Genomic DNA, 19,310 nt, shown 5'->3' on the forward strand with positions numbered 1-19,310 from the left:
CACCTTGTACCAAATAATGTTTGCTGAGGCACAACAAGCAATAAACTGCCGTTCACCTTTGTGAAACAACTTGAAAATAGCAGATCTTTTGCTTAAAATTGTAAGAAAACTAAAAAACAATACACTAACTAGGAGACATATTTTAAAGTCAGTGATCAGTCCCGGATATTTTTGGCTTTTATTTATCCTGATATTTTTCAGACTTCTTCAGCTCACAAATGAATTTGATCCTCTCCTTTGGAATTTGCTTCTCCAACGTGTGGTACATGGAGTGTTAGTGTTTAAGCAAGTGAGCTAGAAAGACATGGGTTTGTTGTTAACAAAGTTTGAGCGACATCGATCAACCGGGATCATTTTGATACGTCAGGATTTGAAATTAAGGTTGAATTTTAGTGGGAAACCCCTTAAGTGGAGTTTTGAAGAAAGACGTTTATGACTCAAAGAAGGACTTTAAAACAAGTGTTAAGAAATTTTAATGTAAGAAAAACCCTGTAACTTTACCCATAAAATGCAAAGTGCTTATTAAATCACTTGCATACTCAAAAAAAAAAAAAAAAAAAATGAATATTTTAAGGAGAAAATAGCAGCTTTATTTTACATTAGTTTTAATCCCTCTTTTATTTGAATCACAAAAAAAAAAAAAAAAAAACGTACAATTTAGCCTTGTTTTTGACCAATTAAAGAATAAAGGTTTTTTTTTTGTTTGTATTTTTTGCATGATAAATTTTGTGCAAAAAAAACCCCCTAAAAGAATTGTATTTTTAGAGGAAAAATCAATTGTACTTTCCTCATAACAGTTAAATACAGGGTTGGCATAAAAGAATATCCTGGTTTTAAAATTTATACTTCACAAACTATTACACTTACCACTATAAATGATACATAAAAATAAAGATAAACTGGAAGTTCTTTTGAACGCATGTAACTACTTAAACTTGTACGTTCCGCACTAGCGCAGCCAGAAGATCCTTACGTAAAGGGTTTTTTGGTCACAACAGTCCTTTCACGTGTATTAACTGCTGAATTAGGATTGACAACAATGTTAAAACCAAGACCTCTGGAGGGTGTCCCCCCCCCCCCAAACTTTGCTGTGGCACTGACGTTCCAAAAAAGTGGATTGGCCGTGCAGGTATTGATTATGTACCGTTTATGCATTGGCCAGCCAGATCTCCAAAACAAACCCCATGTTTTTTAAAAAAATTTATTGAGTTTCGTCAAAGACAGTGTTTATATACCACAATTGCCTACAACATTGCAGGAATTGAAAGATCGCACATGTGTGGCATTACGAAAAATTGGCAGTGAAACACTCCAAAATGTATGTTATAGTTGTGTGTTGCATCAGAAAAGGCGCCCACATCGAACATTTGTGCGGGGGAAAACCTTTCACAGTTTATCTTTATTTTTATGCACCATTTATAGTGCTAAGTGTAATAGTTTATGAAACATAAATTTTTAAAACCAGGATATCCTTTTATGCTAACTCTGTATAGTCTTCAGTTCATTTGAGTCAGAAAGAATAATTGTTTGATTTGAATAGAGTGGTAAATGTTGGTTTTCTCACTTTTTGCACAAAAGACAGAAACGGCCAGTATTGAAAGCTTATCGTTCACTCACCTTAAAATTAAGAAAGCATACTATTTTGATTGGATAGTTTTTTGAATTGTTTTCGCCTTAAATGTCTGTCAATGGGATGGAATGAGTAGTTTCAAGAAGCCACTTGATCATTATTGGAGATTAATAAGCAATGAAAAAATAACCTGGATGTGTTCAAGGCCTGTCTGCCTATTGTAACTTCTGAATTTTGAAATACATTCCTTTACATTGAAATCATAGTGTTGAGAACATTTTTCTTTAGTACTTTTCAGTGGTCCCCCCCCCCCCCCCTTTTAACGCTGGAACCCGGAAATAGCTTAAAACTAAAGTCTTCAACCCCCTTTAAAAAAAATTCTGGGGAAAACGTAGTTTTTCGCTACCTGAGATTTTAGAAATTGATGTCCTAAAAATATAATTTTAAATTATCTTTGGTGACATTAGGGACAAGCATAGAGATAAAACCTTCTCTTCTAGGGAGAGGCAGTTGCCCCTCTCTGCTCTGGCTATGCCCATGTCCTTGGATTGATAATTTTAATTTAATATTTTTTTTTTATTTGGTGGAATTAGAATTTGATTGCAGAGACCCAAAAGTTGGTATATAAACATCCATATTTTGAGCTTAAAGATGTAATCTGTGATTGAAAATGAAATACATATAAACTGAAGACAAATGTCTTCCAAGTTGTTTTTAGATAAGTTTATTTTTTATTTTATACCTTAAAGAAAAGAGGAACTGGTATAAACCGTATTTAAGTGTATTGCAATTTTTCACAATACTCCAGGAGAAAGTTTTCATCCTCTGTTTTGCATTCAGTAATGAACCTTGTATTACATTTCTTTATCCCAACCAATGAGTTCACAAATCTGGATTCTACCACCACAGGTTTTGTGAGCTTTGATAATCCTCAGAGTGCCCAAGCTGCAATCCAAGCCATGAACGGTTTCCAAGTGGGCACCAAAAGGCTCAAAGTGCAGTTGAAACGTCCAAGGGAATCTGGTAGACCCTACTGACATCCAATTTCTAAGTCTATTGGTAAGTCTTTTGTCAACAAAAATTTCCTTGCATTTGCCTTTGAATAACTAGCAATGCTGCACATTAATGACATTTATGGGAAAACTGAAATTTGCTGCATATGAAAGAATTGATACTGTCTTTTTCCTTTATGTTATTACTCAAAAATTAATTCGGAAAAAATTTCCATTAAAAGCAAAAATTAACACGGTGTAATTGCACAAAATTGCAGATGCAGTAATCTGCAGTTTCCTGCAATTATGCGTTGTAATTTTTATTTTTTCTTTTCAAGCACAAAGAGGTATTTATTCAACTCAATTTTTATTATTCTTTCATATTTTGACTGTTGTCCTCAACTTTTATATCATGGGGCCTGTCCAGGTTTTTTCACAGCGTCTGTTTTTTGTGAAAAATCAAAAAGTTTTTGCAAAAAAAAATTTTTTTTTGTGAAAACAAAATTTCAGAACTTTGATGGCACAAATACTGCATCATTGAAACGAGTGAAGTTGAGTGTTTTCCTCTTTTCTGTTAAAAATATCATTATTGAGTGTTTTTTCTAGTATTTTGGGCGGGGGGGGGGGGGGCATCGCTCTCTAAGGGATGGGCACTCCTCAAGTATCAATATTAATTTACCATTCTACATTGTGTTAAATTGTACAAGAAATGTTATATGTATAGTATTTAAAATTATGGTAACAAAAAATAAAATTCAGACAGTGGTTCAGCTTTTACTTTTTTGGCCCAAGACACTCTCGAAGAGCACAGAATTTCGTTTAAACAAAAGTCCGTGATTTTAACAAAAATAAAAAGAGGTTTTATTTGTTTACCTCTGAAAAAGGCGTACTAAACATCAAAAATCCGAAAAATCCGATTCCCATAGCGGATGCAAAAAGATTGCAATCCTCAAAGTGAAGGCATCAAAAGCATAAAAATGGCTTGTAAAAGAAATATTTTTGATAAAATTATTTTAGAATTGCATTTTAGAAGCCTATGATAAGCATATCATTAATATCTATCGGCACAGTTGAAGCAAAATAAAATTAAACCGTCGATTCAGCATTTTAATTTTTGACTCATACTAGAAAATTGAATTTTGCTTTAAAAACTTAAAATAAGCGTTGTAACGAAAATATAGAGACTTTTCATTTATTTGTATCCTAATAATGCGAAGTTAGTTCAAAAAAGGAATAAAATATCATTCTCATATCGGATGTAAAAGATTGTACTTTTCAAAATATAGACATCTAAAGAAAAAAAACGGTAATTAAAAGAGTTAATTTAAAGTTGATCATCCTTATTAACATCAAAAAATCAAACCCATATAATTTTCTCCCAAAATAACAGTTCCACATCGCACTGTAGAAACGCAAATATTGCCAAGTAGGTAAAATATTTTCTAACCATGTCACAATAAAGGTTTAACACCAGACTCTAAGTGGCAATAATTTTGAAGTTGGTAACCCTAACTTAAGCAATCACATTTTTTCTCACCCCTACTATCCATTTACAGTTCTAAGTTCATTTTTCTGATATATATTACTATTGTTCATTAAATCATGAGCGGGGAGAAAAGTGCTTAGGAGGCAAAGTGCTTACCAAGTCTTTTCAGAGAAGTTTACAACAACACTGCTGCAAAATAGCTGGGATAAAACAAACAAGCAAAATTATTTAAAACCAAACTGACTCCGCTGTTAATTTCTTTCAGAGAAAGAAACAAACAAGCATTATATTTATTTGGCAGTAGAGTTATTTATTGCTTGCAGGAGCATCACAAGTGTGTTAATTTGTTTTTGTATTTCAAAATTAGCAGATTTTGTATAAGCTCAGCCCTCTAACTTTAAAAAAGGTTCAAAAAATTATTGGTTTTATGCACCGGAAATGAGCCTTATTTTTATTTCAGATTCGCTCTTTCAATAAACAATTTGTGAAAGATCCATTCTTGTTTATCAGAATTTTGTGAATAATCCGTTTTGGTTGATGGGGATTTTGTGAATGGTCCGTTCTGAAAGATCGGATTTTTGTGAAGAGTCTGTTAAGGGACTCAAATTTCCTCTGGCCAGATTTCTGTGAGTATGATTTTTGAAATGAAGCACCTAAAAGCAAGTGCCAAAATTAAAAATTTTGAGAAAAATGGTCTAAATGGTAAGAGAAACTATCGTTTGTTTTGTGACAAGAGATGGTAGTTATAGCTCTTGAAATTGCTACTGTACAGCATGATTTTTCAATAAAAGCTTACTTAGGGTTTAAACTTTAATTGTTCTTTTCCCAAAAGTGCACTTATATCCCTTTGCTTCTCTCACTGCCTCAAATGTCTATAAAAAATAAAGTGCATCTTTACTTATTCACAGACTTACATTATTGTGGTTCTTACAGCTGAACTTATAAACTTCTGCTATCCATAGTTAGATAACGTAGACGCCCACACTGTGTGCGAATATATTTGCCACTGTGCAGATATGAATATCACCCAATAATTTTTAATTAATATCAATATTAAACAATAATTATACTCAAAACATGTAGATAAATTCATTGAAAAGTTCGTCTCTTGCTTTCATGGATACATGATTGAAAGCAAGATAAACACTGCATTACTGAAAATTTTACTTACCCACTGTATATTGTTTTACATACCTGCAGACTGCAGATAGTTTTGAGTTCTGTGTGCAGTTACTTCATATTTTATCTTACTATGCTATCTTTAGAAGAGGAATTGAAGCATATTATAAATATTTCAAAGTACTTAAATTTTAATTTTGGGTTTATTATGAAATGTTTTGCATTTTGAAAAACGATACTTGGAATTTATTATGTAGTTATTTTTTTGTAGAATTTTCATGAGCATGACGTTTTTATAGGTGCCAAAATAGACATCGTCTGATGTGCTTGCTACACCTGAGAGAAAGTGCTTTTTTGCTAAGGATAAAAAAAGGGTTTCTTAGATGATGATATCAACCTGTTCATTAAGGGAACCTGCTCCTGATGAGTATTAGTGGAAATTTTTTTTAAAAAAAATGTGTTTTCTACTATGTATTTAAAATACAGTACTTTATCAGTCTGTATTGTCAGGCCTATGCTAATCACGAACAATTAGAGAACTGAAAAATATGTTGAAGCATTAGTCATATCACTTGCTGGTAGCATTTTTCAGAAAATGTGTGCTAGCATTTTAACGGAATTGTATGGACAATTAATTTGAAATTTATATTATTCAAGATTTTATTCTTAACTGTAAATAATTGCTTTTCTCTTATTCCAGCCGACTTGAATGAATTATTTAGATAATTTTTATCAATTTTTGTGTATCCAAAAGTCGGTTTACATTTACAATGATAAAAGATCTTGTGAATGTTGCAGTAGTCTTTTTCCAAATGTTTTCATCATTTTTAATATTCAGTGTAATCAATGTTCTTAAAATAATTCATGAGATGTAAGATATTATTTAATGTAAAATGCCAAATTTTAGAAATCATGCTGATGCATTCTCGTGCAAAAAAAATGTAGCATTTAAGAATATCCTTTGTACTTGCAGTAATTTTATTGCATCTAACATAAAATATAATTTCTAAGAATGTTCTTTGCATAATGGCAACACTTCAGTGAAGTAATTATTGTCCATTCAAAGTGAATTGATATTTCAATCCATTTGTGCTTTTATACTGTTTGATATCGAATACGTCTGAAAAAGTTGAGATGCTCTGTTGCATGTGATAGGGTGACAAACTTTTTTTGTGTTATTTAAGTTTTGTTTCTCATATTTTATATATTTTTTGATTTGAGTATTGTGTAAAATGCTTCAAAATAACTTAGTTTTTTATCATAAGAACTTAAAGTGGAATTTAAAAAAAAAACCTTCCATTTTTAATGTTTACTTTTGATTCAAATGAGAATTTTGCAGATAATTTGTCTTTGATTTCTTATGATTGCAGATATATAGCGTAACAAGATGTAACAACTGGTAAGGGACTATTGAATATTATTGTTAAAAATCGGTATCGTTAAATCAGAGATACATGCAGTTCATCCAATCAAATATGGATCAGTAAAATCTATTGGTAAATTTAGGAAATCGCTAAATTGAATATTAAATTAAAATTATGCTCTACTCGATTTGAAATTTTAACTTAAAGTTAGAGTGTCCTTAATGCAAGCTTATCGTTGCATCTCCTTTTAAATCATTGATCACTATAATGTTAAAACTTTTCTCCATGTATTTTAACAGGAAATACTTTGGCTGAGAAATCGATAAAAGTTTGCCTAGTTTTTTGACCAGAGATTGAAAAAGTTTCGTTAAATTATATTCTTTGTTTAATATGTTAATATTTTTGTTAATAATATTTTGTTATTTATTTATATTTTGGTTTTAATTTATCATACTTGTTTGATAAGGGAGAACACGACATGTCAAACTTCTAATTTTGCATGTTTTCTCATTCAAATGTTACTTTTCTTTCACATCTTGTAACATGTTTAAAATTGTAACTTTATAAAAGAAAGAAATGTCTCATATATGCATTTTTAAATATTGATGTGCGAGGGTAGATCAAATATAAAGGATAATTATTTCATTACTGAGAATATCCTATCCATATTTTTATGTTCAAAATTGAGTGAAAAAAAGGAAAACTAAAAACTTTTTTTTTTTTTTTCACATAGATGATTGAAGTGGTAAATAAATTTTTGAGTTGAAATATATAAGAAAATAAAGACTAACAGCTCGTTACTTATTAAGAGGTCATCATATCAGTGGCATAGAATTAGTAAGAGAATACTGAAATATTGAAATCAATGACAAAATGAGAAATAAAATTAAGAAAACTTTTTATGCAGGAGTACAATATGTAGCACATATCTGTAGTGTCCATTAGTTTGACAGTAATTACTGTATAACCTAGCATTAGCCGACATGCCCAAAAAAAGCACGGTTGACCATTTGAGGTTTATTTTGCAACAAAACTATAGTGAATTTCTCCATTCAGTTTGAATCAGAAATCAAACCATTGTTACTGCAATTCGCCCATAATTTTTTTAAATAAATTATTTTTGGTTCCTTTCAAGAGATAAGTTTAATTTTTATTTATTGAATAGCTATGGTAACTTCTTTAGCACTGGCTTTAAGGCGGTAACTTACTGCTTAAATACTTGCTTAGTTTTAATTTAATTTTTATAAACATATTTGTTATTGAATAATATTTTTATTGCTTTGTTAGTATTTTAAAAACAAAATTAAACTGTTTAGTAATATTAATAGGATAGGTATAGAACTTATATAGTTATCGCTGTGAATATATATATATATATATTAATTTTTTTTCTTAATCTCGATGTTTCCGGCATGACGGAAAGGACCAGGCAAGTGTTGTTGAAAATCTGGTGACCCCCGAATTTTGCGGCATGCCAATTAATGCGGGGGAATACGGTATGCTCTCTAAGATCATATTTACTCAAACAATTTAAGAATACTTTTTGCTTTTTAATTTTCTCTGCATTTTAAAAATCTCATTCCTAAAATCCACTATAAATAGAGAAAAACAAACTTGAAAGCATTGTGAAGACTATGAAGAGCTAATCACACCATTATATGAGGTGACAGGTTAGCCTTAGCTACATAATTTTTAAATTCAATAATCTTTCATAAATCCCTTTTTAATTTCTTTACTTGACCACAGTTTCCGAGGAATTTCATTTTCTCAGCCAATAAATCCTATTTACAATAAGTATTTACAGAAAACATCTTTCCATTCAATACCTGTTAAAGAAACAGATTAAAGTCATTGGTAGAGAGTAAAGCTCTAGATTGGCGGTCGCCAGTTGCCAATGGGCGACCATTTCATTAAAAATGACTACCAAAAAAACAAGTCTTAGTCGCCAAAAGTGGCGACCATGTGTTTCTTTATTTGCCAAAAATCATATTATAAATAGTGCAATGACAGCACGCGTCCAATCCTGAGACCTTCACTGCATCAGTCAAGTCCATCTTAGCGACGTAATTCGGAGCAAACTCCCTTCAGGTTATTTATTTTTTGTGTTGTGTATTTTTTTTTCAAAAACTGGCCACTTAAAGTCCAAAATGACTACTATTTTTTGTGACTAGTAGCCAGTGGCTACTATTCAGAATTCCTAGTCCAGAGCTTTAACAGAGAAATTTCTCTATGCTGCTGATACAGTATTTTTGGTTTTGAAAGTTTACCAGAGTACGCCAAAAAACAAATAAACAAAAAAAAAAAAAAAAAACTGCTCATAGCAATGTTTTTCAGTGTTTTGTTGCACTTCTAACTTTGAATTAAAATTGAAATTACTAAAACCAAATCAAACAATGAAACAGAAAAAAAAAGAGACAAAATTTAAACATTAAACTTTTCATTTTAGAAAGAAATTTCTTTTTAATTGATCTGTTAACAACTAATGTTATGACCACATAGAGAGAAAATCTCTGGCAATTTTTTGATGGAAAAGTTCAGAATTCTATAGTCCCTTATGCTATAATCACTCTCTATTTCAGTACTTCCCTCTGATATTGAAAACCTCTCTTTATATTGGGTACTACCATCACATATTCACACATTAGAGTAATTAATGTTTTCACTTCTAATTTTAAAACCAATGTTTAGGTCACTTATTTTAAAGGAACATAATATGCAAGGGGCCTCATCCCCATCCCAAAGTGCAATGGCACCCTCTCATTACAGAGCAACCCCCAGAACAAGACGAAGACCCCCCTTAAACACTGTTCTAAAAAATTTAGTACCTCAGCCGCTGTATTGATCCCCATTAGAGCACCCCTGCAATAATGCATGATGTAATAGATTTGTAGAACTTTCTTCATTTCATTGTGTAGCTAATACAATTGGAGCATAGAATTCAAATGATTATGCTGAATACATTTAATTGTTTGACTTGTTAATAAATGGTTGTCACCCTTGATCTGCAGTCCACATCATTGAAGTAATACAGTTCTATTTTAATACAAATGTTATGTAATTAACTGCGGCCATTTGATACAACTATGTAAATGTGAAAAATGCTTGCCTACTGAATATTGATGCTTACGTAGGGTAGACATTATGATACGAGCTTTGAAAAATGTATTTGTAAAGTTATTGAGAAATGGCAGAAAGGTGTAATATCTCAGTTTTAGTCATGAAAAAATATATATATATACATATATGTATACAAACATAAATGTCTCCTTGTGACTTTTCAAAATATTGATTTTTATGTTTGTCTTTATCTTTTACAGCATAGAGATTGAGAAGTGTTAATCTTAGCTTTAATACTAAAAAATTGCTGATGTTTTCCAAAAATCTATTCTACAATTTGAAAATGTAGAATTTCTTTTTCAAATTTCCAATTATTCTCAAATCATATTTTAAAAAAATTGCCATCAAAATATGATGATAAATACTTAAAATGTATTTTTATGAAAATTTTATATACGGATTTCTAAAAATTGATGATTACGCAATTTCATAAGATGTTTCTTAAAAATTAATGAAATGTTTTTAAAAATTGGAAGGTATTTTACTAAAAATCTGTACATTACTTTTTTCATAATGCTGCAAACTTTATGGTTTTGATGTTATATTTTGTAATTTTCCCAAATTGTTAAAGCACTTAAAAAACTTATTTATAGAACTTTTAGATGTAATTTTAATTGATTTTTAATCATTGCTCAAAGCTTGTTTCTATTGGTGAGCGGGACAAAATTGGAAAAAAAGTCATTCAACTTTCACTTTCTTAGTAGTTCTTTCTACTTTCATAGTAGTGGGACAAGACTTTGACATTATGAGGCATTAATTTTTCTTTAAAATTTTTTTGAAGAAAAAAAAATATTCGGATTTGAATGCCTTTTGATGTGAAACTAATGCAGGAAAAAAGACCGAGCTTGCAAATTATATCGACATTTTTGAAAACATTAACTTTTTAAAATATTGTTACCAAGAGGTTTCTTCATGTTTTAACTGTAAAGTTTTTCCCATTGATGTAACTATTGAATCCATTTCTTCTTTTTGGGAAACAATGGCAACTTGTGCTACACATAAAATTTGTAATTCTAGTCTTGTTACTCATGATTGTGAAAAATTTCTGTTTTAGTATAGTACCTGAAGCACATTTGTATTGCTGTCTGGTGCACACGAAAGAGTATTTTTGAAGTCTGCATATCACAGAATGCTCTCTAGTTTGATACAAAGCAATTCTAATCTTGTAAATAATATACTTGATGTGAGTCTTCTATCTTGCTGCCATCACTCAAATATCAAGTCCATTTTTCCTTTAGCATTGTACCATTTTAGATAACTGGTGCTCATTCTAAAATATCGAATCAATGCCAAAGACTGAAAGATTTTAATGAGAGGTTGGTCATAAATTGTTGAACTCTCTTACTAAGTCCATTATAATTCAGTCCAGTTTTCTAGTTTGGATGGAAGACATAGTGTTATTTTCCTGCAAATGTTTTCTTGGCTTCAGATATGAATAAGCAGAAAAGTAAAAAAAACAACGTTAAAAAAAAGCACAAATTTGCCTATAACAGCAGACACATGTTTCGGCATTACAGGGATGAGCTTATGGATGAAAAGACATCCGACAAAAGCTTTTGTCGGATGTCTTTTCATCCATAAGCTCATTACTTTTTGCATTGAAAAAGGCGTTCCCTGTAACGCTGAAACACGTGTCTGCTGTAATAGGCAAATTTGTGCTTTTTTTAAACGTTTTTCTTACTTGACTGTTCAGCACAAATGTATTTATTTATCTTATGAATAAGCAGAGTCATTCTTCAACAGGGAAGTCCCAATGGGACGTCGCTGTTATCTCCCAAAAAATTCCTTATTTAGCAAATTTTGTCTGGCGATTAGTAAAATGTTCGGATGCTAGAAATGTTAAGTCATTCTGAAATATTTAATATTACTAAGAAAGTAATGCGGATCTATTTAAAATAGGCTTCTGTTATTAGTCAGTGCTCCAAAAGATTAATTACCAAAGTGTTTCCACTCAAGAAATTAAACTGCAAAATCAATTCGAACAATGCAATGCAGCAATAACTAAAAATAAGCAGACTATAAATAGTGACTGGCTCCCTACTTTATGCCCTTCCACTTACTTAGTAACAGAACCAAGAAAAGCAAAAGATCAAAATGTAAGGGAAAATATTTGAATGCGTTAAAAATTATTTACTACTTAATTAAAACAAAAAATAAATAGATGATTAAATAAATAATGAATAAATGAATAAAATAAACCAATATGAATAAAATAAAATTAATATGAATAAAATGGAAATGTGCAGCACTGAAACATAATTACAATGTTTCTCGGAGAAGTTTAGGATGACTCAATCGCGTCAATCATGCAGAAGTTCGGTAACTCCCCCCCCCCCCCCCAAGCCCCAAGATATATCCTAATCTGAGGTACTCGTCATCTTTAGTGGTGGATTTTATTTGGGACTGATTCAGTCATTTAAAAAAAAAAAGTGTGGTAAGGGTATTCATGCTCTTTTACAAGCGAATAAAAGTTCACCTTTTTTTGAACTTGAGAAATCAGATCCTTCTGTATAATGACGAGGTATTTTTTGCCCTCTGAAACATTTTATTTAATGAACCTTTCAAAACTTCCATCATAACACTAAAAAGGAACTTTATATATAAAAAATAATAATTATATAACATTCTTTTAACTGTGTGAAATCCATCCCTGATTCAAACTTAAAAAAAGAAAGTTTTTAAAAAGTTTAAAAAAAAAGAAAAAAATGCTAAAAAAAGTTTAGTACAACATTTCATATGATTTTAATAAAGGTGGAAAAACAAATTTTAATGTCATAACTCTTATCATTATGCAATTCTTACTTTCTTACCTATTTAACCATTTAGAAAGTAACATTTCATATGTTTTTATTAAGGGTGTAACTTTTAATTGTTTTTAATAAAGGGGTGAATCTTTATAAACTTGGAGATATTTGCTTTCCCCCCTTTTAACTAAATGACATTTTTTTGAGCTATTAGTCATAACTTGAATTTAAAACTCAACCTTCAAATAAAGCATATCCAAATGCATTTCAAAGAGCCACATAATAAAATTTTACTATGAGCAGTGATATATTTTGAAAAATGAAACCTCTAACTCTTTAAAAAAAATGCAAAAAATAAGTAGATTTTGTTGTAATTGATAATTACCATCAAGCTACAATTCTTTCTCTTTCTCTCTCCCTCTCTCTCTTTTTTTTCAGTTAATACAAAACCATACACAGTCTTTAAATGAGTGTAAAAAAGAAAAATCTTAGTGCAAGAATCAACTATTAAAGCACTTAATCTGTATTTTATAACTAAATGCTTCAAAAACCAGTACAACCAATGGTGTCAAAACATCAATTACTACCACATTTGTTAGCGCCGAAAACTGTAGAGTGCCAAAAATTCCCCAAATCAAACTCTGCTAAAGTCTGAATTCCGTTCCCAATTTTGTGTTAATCCACTGACATGTGTTGCATTAAAAAAAAAAAAAAAACCTAAGTTATGTTGGCGAACTACACTTAATGATTTTTTTTTTAAACTTACATTAGTTTTTTTAACAAAAGTTTGAAAGACATTAGAAATTGATCAGCTGAAAATTTCAAAAATAATATCTCAATTTTTAGTATATTGCTTTCATTGCTTAGAGTTTTAGTATTTAGTATTTTTTGTATGGATAACTGTAAAGAATTGATAAGAAGCTACCATGTGTTAGGTTCATTTTGTTTACATTATTATTCAGCTCTAATAAATTAAAATGATGATCGGTATTTTATAGCCCCAAACTCGACCAAATCCTGAAATCCGCACAACCTCCAATCCTAAATTGTGTGAATTTTCGACTGTCTATTGTACCACTTTATTCACTCTTTAAAAATTAGTTCTTATTACGCTTTCATATTTACCTAAGTTAAAAAGTATTTTTTAAATGTTTCATTTTCCCTTAAATTGCTGTCCTACTTTTGTGATTATGCAAATAGGCTTTAATAGGCAGTGTTCGCGCTCAACTATCCGTAACATGGGTCCCAGGGACCCATTAATGAAATAGATTTGGGTCTTTTGGTGGAAAAAATGAGTCCCTTAAATTTTAAACAGAAAATCTTAGTGCGTAAATGAATAATATAAAAATATTTATACTTGGGGGGGGGGGGAGGCATGAAATAAAATAAATTGGTTATTTTTGCCCTAATTCTTTTGTGATTTTATCATTGTAAAATTATTTTCAAATAATGCACTTGCAAGACTCAGTTATGTGAGAAACTATTTGGTCAGTTACAATGAGATTAACTCAAAATTTACTAAAAATGGGTTTTACCATAAAATATAAAACAAGTGCCTCTGATTGATCAAGCAAAAAGCACTCCCTTAACTTTTGTTTTCCTGGAAATTTTTCTTAGTGAAAAAAGCAAACAGACCCCCCCCCCCCTTCCCAATTATTATTGGCAATTGCATAATAATAATAATAAATCGCAAGCGAATAAACCCAACGCAAAAATCGCGATCGCAAAAACGAAACATTTTCTCATATGAGTGTGAAAATTGCTCATTTGCAATCTTAAATCAGTATATTTGACTTTATTTTGACTTGTTCAAAATATCTGCTTTGATTTTTGTTCTATTTTTAAAATCGCGCCATTTTGAAAATGGTGCGATCGATTAATACCCGACTTTTGCAAGTCCAAATAAAAATAACCCATCAGAAAGAGATGAATTATTAGAAAAAGAACAAGGTTAAAGTGCTTTTGTATAAAATTCAAGTATTCATAAGCAATTTAACAAGAAAAATGTAAAGTTCCGAACTCTTTGTGTTTAGCGCGATCTGGAAAATATTCGCCATTTTTTTCTCTCCTCTTTTTATTGGGGATGCAAAATGATGATTTTCAAAAGTAATTCTGGTTACATGGATACCAAATTGCAATATTTTTACTGTACAATTGTCTTGTATTAATCCTGAAGATTGCATTGAAAACCTCTCTCATTTTTAGTCTTCATTTCTGTTCTTAGGAATTTCCTCAAGACAAAAGTTGAGGGAAAGTTTATTCTTAGAATACAGTACAATGGGCTATTTGTGAACTTGCTCCCTGAGCTCTGCCCAGGAGGTCACTAAGCTCCAGTCTTATCACTAAAATTCCATTGACTGGTCCACAATTGGGGTGTGTTTGAATAGCTGATAAACAGATAGGGTCATTTTAGTCCCTTTGTTGATTCTCCTGGTCATTTTGAAGCTTAAAAGCATTTACTAAATAGATCTTTAGCATTTTCTCCCATTTTTTTCTGGTTCTTATCTTTCGGGTTTTCTGGGTCCCTGGGACCCGATTTTTCGCGGAAGTTGCGTCCCTTTCCCGCGAATTTGCGTAAAAAACCCGCTATAGCGCGTAAACGCGAACCCTGAATAGGTATACTTCCCTATGTCTATTTTAATTGAAAAGAAGTGCCAAAATGTATGAAGCATTTTCTATATTTGCTGGGAATGAACATTATTTCTTCTTTAATCAAAAGTTATATTGAAACGTGATTTGTGTAAAATTTTTGATTGCTTTAAAAACCAAATACACTCATTTTTTTGTTTTAGAAAATATATTCAGTCATAATATTGTTTCCTAACTCGTAAATTATATAAATTATTAGATATTTATGTGAATTATTTGTTTGTGTGAATTGCTGTACATATTTTAATTTATTGATTTCTTTTTCCATGGGTGTATACCTATAGATTACAAATGCCAAAGTTTATAATAAATTATAAGGTAAAAACAGACCTAATATTTTCTGTATATATTTCATGAATGTATAGTTCTTTTTCTACAACCGTTTGTTTTGATGTGCAGATTTTGTGGATTGTTTAATTGCATATCAGTGTTTCCAAAAATCTGACTAATATTTTAACAGATAAAGTGTAAGTTTTCTAGAGATGGCTTCATTTGATTTATTAAATTTTAAGTGTGCTATCATTATCAATTTTTGAGAAATCATTTAAAATACATGAGCACTAATTAATATTTTATATTTGTGTAATTATTTGCAGAGCAGTTTTTATTTTATTTTGTTAACAATGCTTTTGTTGTTTAATATCCCCAAAAATTACTCATTGAACACTTCTTCCACACTGTTGTGTGTGTGTGTTCTTTTTTGGAAATACATATGTAGCATATTTATAATTACTTTTTAATTTTTATGCACTTTTAGAAAATGAGTTTTTTTGTCAGGTATCATGAAAATTTGATTTTCAAAATAAGCTGAGCAAATACAATTTCTTACATATATTTAAAAAAAAAAAAGCTTTTAGTGAAATGTTATGCACATTGCACTCTTCAAGCTTTTAGATGTAAAATTTATTTTTGATTACTTTAATATTGTATAATTTTCTTGCCTGATGTTTTATTACTTTTTCTACTTTTTACTAAAGTAATCTTACAAAATTCCATTGTAAATTATTTATGTATATGTGTTTTGTAAATATTGTATTATGTTGAAATTTGAAATAGTTTTTATCTCACAAAATTTTATTCACTCTTTTATTTGTGTCAAAAATTTATTATTTCTGTTTTATATGTTTCATGGCACATAAATTAATTCATTTTCTATATAATCCTGAAATGACAGATAAAATTGAACTTGACTTTTGCTATTTGTTTGAATTAAATAACAGAATAACAAATTACATATTCCACCTTTATTTGTTAGTTGCTTTACAATAAAGCAACATTCAGACTGCGTCCATGCGGCACGTGAGCTCCGCCTTTTTCTCTCCCCAAAACCAGTTTTCGATTGGCATTGCCATGGCAGCAAACCGTATTGTACAGGACCCATCGATGGGACAAGAGGCCAGATATCTGACATCCGTAGAGTTGGGAGTCTCATTTCATTGGTCTCCACGAGATGAGCGCGCTCTCTCTATTGGGTGATAGTACTGACATGTGCTTTTTCTTGCATTCCCAATGTATGAATGCTTCTCCCTTTTCAGAAAACGTAAGTCTGTCAGCTTTACGTGGCAAACGAGATGTGCGGACGCTGTCTGAGTTACGCTTAACTTTAGATTCATAAAATTTTATTAAGTTTTCTTCTGTATTTTTTTTATAAAACTTAAATGCACTTTTCATTAACTCCTTTTCTTTTTTTCTGAAATAAAAAACTTTAGAAATCATTTCTGCATAGCTGTGCATACCACTTTTGTAATTCATTTTCATGTTTGAAATGAGAGTAACATTAAAAAAATGTAGCATTCCTCAAAAAGTGTATTGAAAATGTACTTGGTAAACAGTTGGTAGCTATTTTGTTAGCTCTGGCAGCTTTATCAAATGATAGAATGTTCTCCGTTGGTTTAATAGTATAGCAAGTCTTGCTTTTTGGACATCCTTTTTATTTTTAATGATATTCATGTAGTAAACTAATAAAATAGCTATCAACAGGTAATTTTTATGCCTTTTTTAAAAATGTGTTTCATGTAATTTTCAACACATGCTGCATTCATAAGTATGAATATAATATATGTTGCATGTGTCAATCGATCATATTAGCACAATTCATCAACATTCTTCAAAGTTTTTCAGCAACTTTATGAAATTTTAAAGGAAAACTGTTCCGCAATAAAAGTAACATTCATACACATCATGTAACACTCGTAGTATGTATATCAGGGGTGAATTGGTTCTGGTAGTGCTTTTCCAGAAAGATTAATTCCCCTGTAATATAAAATTGGTCATGATCAAAATTCAATTATTTATCATTGATTTTCCGATGCTAGCAAACTTACATATCGACTCTGATGTACAGTTGCCGTTCAATTTTATGAGCAACATCTAATTTATGAGCACTCGCGATTTTACAAACTATCCCAAAAACCCTTATTAATAAAATGTAAATTTTCATTCTTTTTTACAAACTGGAAATGGAAAAAAAAATCTCCTTGTTACGGACTTGGCGTAAAGTTAATGTAGCTCTTTTCTAAAAAGTCCAACACCAGAAACGAAAAATCTCAGGGGAAAAACAATCCCTTTTATTAAAATTGCAATTTCACCTCTCAAAGTCTTAGCTTATATTTTTATAAAGAAATAAATAACCTTGCAATATGAACTGCTGTATGTCTGTGTCTAAACACAATTGGTATTTGGCCCAAAAATAAAATATCTATTAGTGTTCATAGCTCTTTCCATGGAAATGTGCTCACCATACGTAGTATGTTTTTTGATGCATTAGTATTTTACAAATTCTCATTTTTATGAACTTTTTTCTTGGGCCCAAGGAGTTTTTAAAATTGAACGTCAACTGTATATGAGAAGGTTAAAAACAAGACAAACACTTTTAACTTAGGTCAAATTACAAAAAATTTGGCTCAAGAATATCATTCTGCACTAGTCATTTCATTAACTCCAAGTACCCTGACTTTCAATTTATCTTTCATTTTTGTTGAACTTGTTACATGAAAAGTGTTTTAGTTCCTTTATATATTTTATCATTTATATCATAATTTATATTACAAATATATAAAAAAAATAAACTTGCCAATGAGTACGAGTTGTTGCATTTATGTCAATTAAGGAATTTTTTTAAAAATTGGTTTTATAGGGAAATGTGTTGCAATACTTATTGCATCATGATTTTATAACTATAAACTCGAGCTGTTGTTTCTGGTGTCTGTATCGTCTACCAAAAGTCAAATACTAGTTTTTTACTGGATGCTTAAAATTGAAGCAATGTGCAGTAACTAAAATATTCTTAGATTTATGAGAAGAAACCAATATTTTTCACCAAATGTTAGTCGTTGAACAGTGTTTTGAGGGCTGATTTGCTGTAATCTACATTTTGCCAAGTTGTAAAAATAACTTTTTCCCTATGATGTAATTTTCAAACTGATAAGATGTCTCCATTGAAGCAAGTTATATTGTTTAACTGGGAAAGCTGTTTTTAATTTTTGGTAAGTAATCAATTGTTCCAGTAACCGTCATATAAGCTGTAAATGACTTACAAATTAAGATTTTGTGAGTTGTTTGTTTTTACTAATATAAAAAGAAATGTCTGTTTTACTAACAATTTTTATGTTTCCTCAGACAGAGTATCCTTTACATATTAGATTTTCTTTCTGAAAATTTCTGTTTGGAAAGTTTTAATGAAAATTTAAAAATGATGATTCATTTAAATTAAATTTGATGAGTTTAAAATAGAAAAATTATCTTTTCAGAATCATTGTTCCTTTCAGATTTATAAATCTAGTTTTGTCCGTATCGGTTCAACTTATTTGTTATATTTAATTACCTTGCTTCTGTAGGAGGTTTTAACTAACATAAGCTGTCCACTCTACTAAAGTTTTTAAAAGGAAGCCCACCTTTTGTTTTTTACCCAATGATTTGGTGTTTATGAATTTTATTCTTTTAACTCTTAGAAAAGTTATATTGCTGTTTTTTTTTTAAGTATGCAGCTGTTCAAAGTTAAATAAATAAAAAAATTCTGCTGGAAATTCTGTTCGCAAGAAGGGAAAAAGGTTTTATGTTGAGGACATTTTCTTTATCTTTATCTGTTCATTATGGTGGCTAGCAGCAAAACCCCAAAGTTGTAACTGTATGAAGAAAGGAAAAGAAGTTCTTTCCGAAAATAACTTCTAATAAGTAAACTTATATTTTGATGCAGATATTTTCAAAACTTCCTTCAATTTCTTGAGGTTGATTTGGTATTGTAATTATTTTTACTTTTGTGTCAAGAAT

At 30.3% G+C, this 19,310-nt stretch overlaps 1 protein-coding gene across 1 annotated transcript in view; it reads left to right on the forward strand.

The window, feature by feature from the left end:
- The window catches only part of LOC129219819 (CUGBP Elav-like family member 3), a 75,279-nt gene extending 65,563 nt beyond the window's left edge, over nt 1–9,716 (forward strand). The window contains exons 13-14 of the mRNA XM_054854124.1: nt 2,480–2,629; nt 5,467–9,716. Of these exons, the coding sequence (XP_054710099.1) occupies nt 2,480–2,607 (128 nt within the window). The 3' untranslated portion in view covers nt 2,608–2,629; nt 5,467–9,716. The remainder of the gene's footprint in view (nt 1–2,479; nt 2,630–5,466) is intronic.
- The last annotated feature ends 9,594 nt before the right edge of the window (nt 9,717–19,310 follow it).

The sequence above is a fragment of the Uloborus diversus genome, chromosome 4, assembly GCF_026930045.1.
Source record: "Uloborus diversus isolate 005 chromosome 4, Udiv.v.3.1, whole genome shotgun sequence".
NCBI lineage: Eukaryota > Metazoa > Arthropoda > Arachnida > Araneae > Uloboridae > Uloborus > Uloborus diversus.